Raw genomic sequence first — 7398 nt, forward strand, 5'->3', positions numbered from 1 at the left:
ATCAACAAAATAGAATTTTTAATTAAGCACAAAATTAATAACTCAACAATAACTAAAATGAAATGCAATCCATAAACTAGGGTTTAAATTTTTATTTTTTTATTATTAAAAAAAACACTAGGGTTTAGTTATCCAAGTGAACACAAATACAATTAATTCATTATAATTTTGACTGAATATAGGATCAAATAATTAAAGCATGCTAAGATCATATTTCGTATTAGCAAAATAATGAATTCAGAGTACTAGTAATTTATTTGTAGTCCATAAAGAGAACAGGGAGTAAAATCTTGGGATAAAGAATATCACCCAAATTAAATGAATGAATGGTTCATGATTTGCAAAGTGTTGATCAACATATGAGATGTATATATCTTCCAAGTTTGCACGCGTCTCCCACTTTCAAGTTAGCTGCAAATGAGCATAAATAATATCTTAAAACCTAATTCTAATTTATATCTGTTAAACTCCTCCGTTACGACTTACGAGTATATATAAAAAAAAAATATTATATAATTAGTTTTCGAACCCTCGCTTCGCGCCGGAAGTTCGATTTTCAATGTATTTTATTGCGTTTAGTTTGTAAAATTATTTCGTGGCTAACGATGATGTCGTTGAAGCGCAACTCGAGTCGAACTAAAAGGTATGACCCGTAAAAGATTTAAATGTTATTTTAATTAACAATATATGTGCATCTCCGCGTTTCGCTATGAAATTGTCGACTTTTAAAAATTTAACGCAAAATCAACGTGTATGAAAAGTACCACAAATATTAGCGTTTTTAAAAAGCGTCCGTTTTGCATATAGTTAGTGACATTATTTCGAGTTTAACGATGGTGTCGAAAAAATTTAACTCGTTGCGAGCGAGAGTATATGACCCGTTGAAATTTAGGAGAAAAAAATGTAAAAAGACGAAAATGCCTCTAGTTACCATTTATAATTTTTGTCTAATATATAGTAAAGTAAATTAATAGTAATATATATGTGAGATGTCTCCCTTGTTCCTTCTTTTTGTCGTGACAAGCAAAAACCCACCAAAGTGGGTCGGCTTCCAGGGGCGACGTTACATGTATACCCGTGGGGTCACGGGACACCACTAGTTCGAAAATTTTTAGTAAAAAATACCCTTTAAATTGTATAGGATACCACTAAATTTAATTGCAGGACCCCATATATTTTTCAAATTTATAGTTTTCTTTTAAATTGTACAAGACATCACTAAATTTAACTACTCGGACTCATATATTATTCGAATTTGTAGGTTATTGAAGGTAAACTATCACTAAAATAGCATGCAAATATAATTAGTACTGAAAAAAATAATCGAGACCCCATTGACTTTTAATCCTGGAATCGCCACTGTCGGCTTCCTCTGTCCAAAAAGTCGTTCCACTCATTTCCTTGTAAACATAATTATTGATCCACGAAAGTGGGTCGGCTAGAATTTAATTAATGGCCCATTTTTCGCACATATCCATGGACCACCGCCTCTTTGCTTTTAAAATAAACGTAATCTCCGGGCCAGCCTGCATATTTTCCTTACAACATAACCGACCCAAATATTAGTAATTCTCGCAGTTCAGGCCCGGGTGCTAGCTTCCGCTCCAAGTCGCGATAAAATTCCGCAAAAAATAGCATAATTCCAAACTCCAATAACCAACAAAACCTGAGTAGGTCAAACATTTATATAATTAAGCGTTAAAAGTTTAATAAAACGAATCAAAAACAAAAGTAACATGGGACCAAAACGCGACCAAAAATATATATAAATGGAGTGTTATCACTAACGCATGGATCAGTTGCGCCAATCTTCAATTACATTCTTTTTAAAGGCAAGAAATCTTTTATTGATATATTAAAAAATGTACAACACGAGATATACAAGTATACAATAAAGCTTGCAACCATAAAACATCCCAATATTACCATATCAAGGTACAGTTCTCACTTGAAAACAAGCTGGGTGGAATACAAGAAACATTGCTGCAAATACGATTTAAAAGTTATGACTGGATTTCTAATAGATTGAAGAAAATATCCTTGGATTGGAATTGTTGGCTAAATCATCCCAATGATCTCGATACCTATCCGGCGAATCGAAGTGATATAGGCTGATTTGTCTTCCCTGTTTTGTATTGTGCATATGCTGCCATGTTATTTGAAGTGGTATAGGCTGATTTGCGAATCTATTAGAAATTCAATCTTCAATTACTTGAGTAATTGGTAATTAATCCATCAAATTCATCTTATACTATTTTAAAATTTTTAGCGATATACTTAAAAATCATAAATCACAAACAAGCATTTACGATTCGTGGAAGGAATATATTACCAACACAAATCGATCTGTGTAAACATTTGAGTAACCCTATTCTTCAGGATTTTTATTATTCTTTCATTGGTTACACAATGTGTTTTTTTATTCTTTTTTTAATTCCTAGAAATCATTGCATATATTATGATTTATAATTTTAGTCAAAATCAATATAACATAAGTTATTTCAAGATTACCACCTTTTTCCTCGAGCTTTTAACACTTTGTTTCACCGAGCTTTCACCATTGTTCGTATAATAACAACAAAAATACTCATACTCATTGGGTCATTTCAATATATTATTCCACATAATATAAATAAAATCACATCATATTACAACACCTACAAATAATACACTTTTTGAGTCTATACTTGCAAACTCAATTATTTATTTATTTATTTTTTGAGAAAACGAAGAATATAATAAATTCGTTTCTTGCTTACTTAATTTCTTGCACGCTCAATTGTTATGGCCCCATTTTTCATGATATAAATGACAGCTACGACGACTTTGTTGCTACATCTTTTTTTTATTTTTTTATTTTTTTTTATTTTTTTTTTTTTTGAAGAGCAAGATATTATTACCATACCAAAAGAAATTTGCATCTTTATATTTTTGCCTTACTGAATCCTGTACAACAAACCAAAAATATAAGTTAAAAAAATCAATTTAAAAATATTATATCATCCGAAAATAAAAGCTAGTAACAATAAAACAAACATATGAGTTCGAGTTTGATAATTTAATACCTATTGCAATCGGTAGAAGGGCTAATCTTGATCGGAAAATTGATACCACATTTTCCAAGAAGACTAGCGGCATTATTCCCACTAACACCGCGATAAGATGAAGAAGCGCTCTTTATACAATTACAAATTGTCTTACGATCGCCCTTTGTTCTTGCTTGATTCCTAAGCCTTTTTACCCCGGCACAACATACTGCTGGTGGTGGTCCACCATTCCTTAAGTACCCCAGACATGATGCTATTGAAGTCACAACTTGATTACATGTCACACCCTCAACTTCGAGTGTCGATAAACTTATTAAAGTGACCACCAATACTAGTACACATGATAACTTTGTAACCATGGAAGCCATTGCTAGGATGAGTTTATTTATTAGTATAAAATGGTTTGAATGTGGTATTTAAAGCAGGTGAATGTGGAATAGAATAGTACATTAAGATGTAACTTGGATGCTTCCCAATAAGAAATTTCGTTAGTCTTCCTCCACAAAAGATATAGTAGTACATCAAGTGGAATGAGACTTATCCTAGTACCACATGTTTTTTCAATAACTTTTATTTAAATTATCAATAACTTTTATCTGAATTAGTGGAAAGTTTGAGTTCTTGTCTTAGTGATCAAAGGGCGATTGTATTATGTTTCTTAAAAATCTTTAATCTCTATAACATTTTCCAGAAACACAAATACTAACACATCACAATACTTATCATCTCAGGATTTGAATCCTAACAACATATTGTTGTGATTAAGAGAGGATCGACTGGACGTTGGTACACACAAATTTGAGAGAAAATAACTCTATTACTCACAAGAATAGATTATAGAGTAGTACAAAACACAAAAACACTCTCAAACTAACACACTAGGAATCTCACCACTATCTAGGATGTATTCATTCTTGGTTAGGATTACACTTAAACTCACACACACTAACTAGGTGTGATTACACTTTTTTTTGAATGAATAACAAATGGAGCTTTTCACCTCTATTTATAGAAAATTTTGAGGAGGTGGAATGGTGTGAACGGAGATAGTGTGAACACAAAAAATGGTGGCTAGCTGTAACTGTTTCCAATTTTGCTACTTCCTTATAGTGTGAACGGGAAAACAAGTGGCTAGCCATCATTGAATTCAATTTTGCTACTTTCTTATCCATAGTCAAAATTGGCAACTTTGAATATCTAGTATCTTCTAGATTACGGCTAGAATGGAGACATCTAGCGGCATCTAGAAGATACTAGATTACGGTTGGAACTTATCAATTCTCCCCCTCCAGCCGTATACAGGGAAAACACATCCCGGTTATGTCTCTGCATAACATTAGCTTCTCTCGAGTCACTACCTTTGTCAACATATCCGCAGAATTCTCCTTTGTATGAATCTTCACTAGTCTCAACAGTTGTCGATCAATTACCTCGCGTATCCAATGATAGCGAATATCAATATGTGTTGTACGGGAATGGTACATGGAGTTCTTACTCAAATCTAGAGCACTCTGACTATCACAATGTACCTTGTACTCCTTTTGCTTGATTCCAAATTCTTGAAAATAACGCTTTAACCACAACATTTCTTTTCCAGCTTCCGCAGTAGCAATATATTCTGCTTCAGTTGTGGATAATGCAACACACTTCTGTAGTCTTGACTGCCATGAAACGGCTCCTCCTGCAAAAGTGTAAATGAATCCTGAAGTAGATTTCCTACTATCAAGATCTCCAGCCATATCAGCATCCGTATAGCCTTCCAAGATTGGATCAGCTCCCCCGTAACAAAGACATATCTTCGTTGTACCTTTAAGATATATGAGAATCCATTTTACCGCATTCCAATTCTCTTTTCCGGGGTTAGAGAGAAAACGACTCACTTTTCCCACTGCGTGAGCAATATCGGGCCTCGTACACACCATTACATACATCAAACTTCCAACTACTGAAGAATATGGTACTGACGACATCTCCTGGATCTCTTCCATGGATGAGGGACATGATCTCTTACTTAACTTGAAATGGTTGGCTAATGGAATGCTAACAGGTTTGGCATTGTTCATATTGAACCGCTCAAGCACTCGTTCAATATACTTCTCTTGATATATGAAAGGACCCGTTCATATACATTATAAACGATTCACAATAGTTGATTACATTGCGAGGTATTTGACCTCTATATGATACATTTTACAAACATTGCATTCGTTTTTAAAAGACAAACTTTCTTTACATCGAAAATTGACAGGCATGCATACCATTTCATAATATCCACTATCCAACTATAAATTAATTTAATAATAATCTTTAATGAACTCAATGACTCGAATGCAACGTTCTTCGAAATATGCTATGAAAGACTCCAAGTAATATCTTTAAAATGAGCAAATGCACAGCGAAAGATTTCTTTAACACCTGAGAATAAACATGCTTTAAAGTGTCAATCAAAAGGTTGGTGAGTTCATTAGTTTATCACAATCATTTATTTCCATCATTTTAATAGACCACAAGAATTTCATTTCCAGTTCTCATAAATATACGTCCCATGCATAGAGACAAAAATAATCATTCATATGGTGAACACCTGGTAACCGACATTAACTAGATACATATAAGAATATCCCCTATCATTCCGGGATCCTCCTTCGGACATGATATAAATTTCGAAGTACTAAAGCATCCGGTACTTTGGATGGGGTTTGTTAGGCCCAATAGATCTATCTTTAGGATTCGCGTCAATTAGGGTGTCTGTTCCCTAATTCTTAGATTACCAGACTTTAATAAAAAGGGGCATATTCGATTTCGATAATTCAACCATAGAATGTAGTTTCAATTACTTGTGTCTATTTCGTCAAACATTTATAAAAGCGCATGTATTCTCAGTCCCAAAAATATAAAGGGTAAAAAGGCAAATGAAACTCACGCATATAAATATTGTAAAATAGTTATTAAAACATTGCATGTATTCTCAGCCCAAAAATATATATAAAAAGGGAATAATGAAACTCACTATACTGTATTTCGTAGTAAAAATACATATAACGTCATTGAACAAGTGCAAGGTTGGCCTCGGATTCACGAACCTAAATTAATTATATATATTTATGTGTTGGTCAATATTTGTCTAACAAATTAGGTCAAGTCATAGTGTACTACAATCCTAATGCTCGAGACTAATATGCAAAAGTCAACAAAAGTAAATTTGACTCAAAATAATTTCCAAAAATCTATACATGATTAATATATAGTTTAAATATCGTCGTTTTATATTTTTAAATATTTTTAAAAGATTTATTAGAGTAAATAATATAATTTATTTATTAATAAATAAAATTTTATATTAAATTTATATAATAAAATATACTTTTATATATATTAAGTAATAAAATTTATAGGGTTCATTTAATATCATAAAGATAATATGATAGGTATTATTAAAGTAAGTTATTAGACGTAGTAAAATATGTTTGTATCACATATTTATTTGATAAAATAATATCTATAATGATAGTAAGTAAAAGTTGTATTATTTTGTAATAATAATTATTATTATAAAAATATCAATATTTATAATTACAAGGATGACATTATGATAAAACGATAATTCTAATTATGATAACTTTAATATTTACGATAATTTTTAATATTATCTTTAAAATAATAATTCTATTTAAAATAATAATAATGATATTTTATAGTAACAATGACATTTCTATTAAAATGATAATTTTTGTTAAAATGATAGTTTTAATACTAACGATACTTTTAATAATAATAGTAATGATAAAAATAATAAGAACGATAATTTTATTTAAATCAATATCTTATAATATTTTAATTTCATCATGATACTCTTACTCATTATTTCCTAATCGTTTTATTTAATAGCTTTTAATTGTCTTTTATATCGTGTTCATAATAATGATAATAATAGTAATCAAAATAATTAGGTGTTACAAATATTTGTTTTAATTACACTAATATTAATAATGATAGTTACTATAACATTATTAACGATAATACTAATAATTATCTTAATGATAATATAGTAATAGTAATAATAATAATAACAATAACAATAACCATTTTTAAATAATGATATATATATTAATAATGATAATAATAATAATAATAATAATAATAATAATAATAATAATAATAATAATAATAATAATAATAATAATAATAATAATAATAATAATACTAATAATAATAATAATAATAATAATCATAATAATAATAATAATAATAATAATAATAATAATAATAATAATAATAATAATTGGATAATAATAATAATACTAATTATAACTTTAACGATAATAACGATAGTAATAATAAAAAAAAATAA

General features: G+C 29.9%; 1 protein-coding gene across 1 annotated transcript; it reads right to left on the reverse strand.

Moving 5' to 3' along the window:
• Positions 1 to 1306: 1306 nt before the first annotated feature.
• LOC139843587 (non-specific lipid-transfer protein 1-like) lies at positions 1307 to 3512 on the reverse strand. Its single transcript, XM_071833701.1, has 3 exons — positions 3066 to 3512; positions 2915 to 2946; positions 1307 to 2839 (listed from the first exon to the last, which is right to left on the reverse strand). Exons 1-2 carry the CDS (start codon positions 3413 to 3415, stop codon positions 2937 to 2939), a joined length of 360 nt encoding a protein of 119 aa, XP_071689802.1. The 5' UTR covers positions 3416 to 3512; the 3' UTR covers positions 1307 to 2839; positions 2915 to 2936.
• Positions 3513 to 7398: the final 3886 nt, after the last annotated feature.

Source organism: Rutidosis leptorrhynchoides, chromosome 4 (assembly GCF_046630445.1).
Source record: "Rutidosis leptorrhynchoides isolate AG116_Rl617_1_P2 chromosome 4, CSIRO_AGI_Rlap_v1, whole genome shotgun sequence".
NCBI lineage: Eukaryota > Viridiplantae > Streptophyta > Magnoliopsida > Asterales > Asteraceae > Rutidosis > Rutidosis leptorrhynchoides.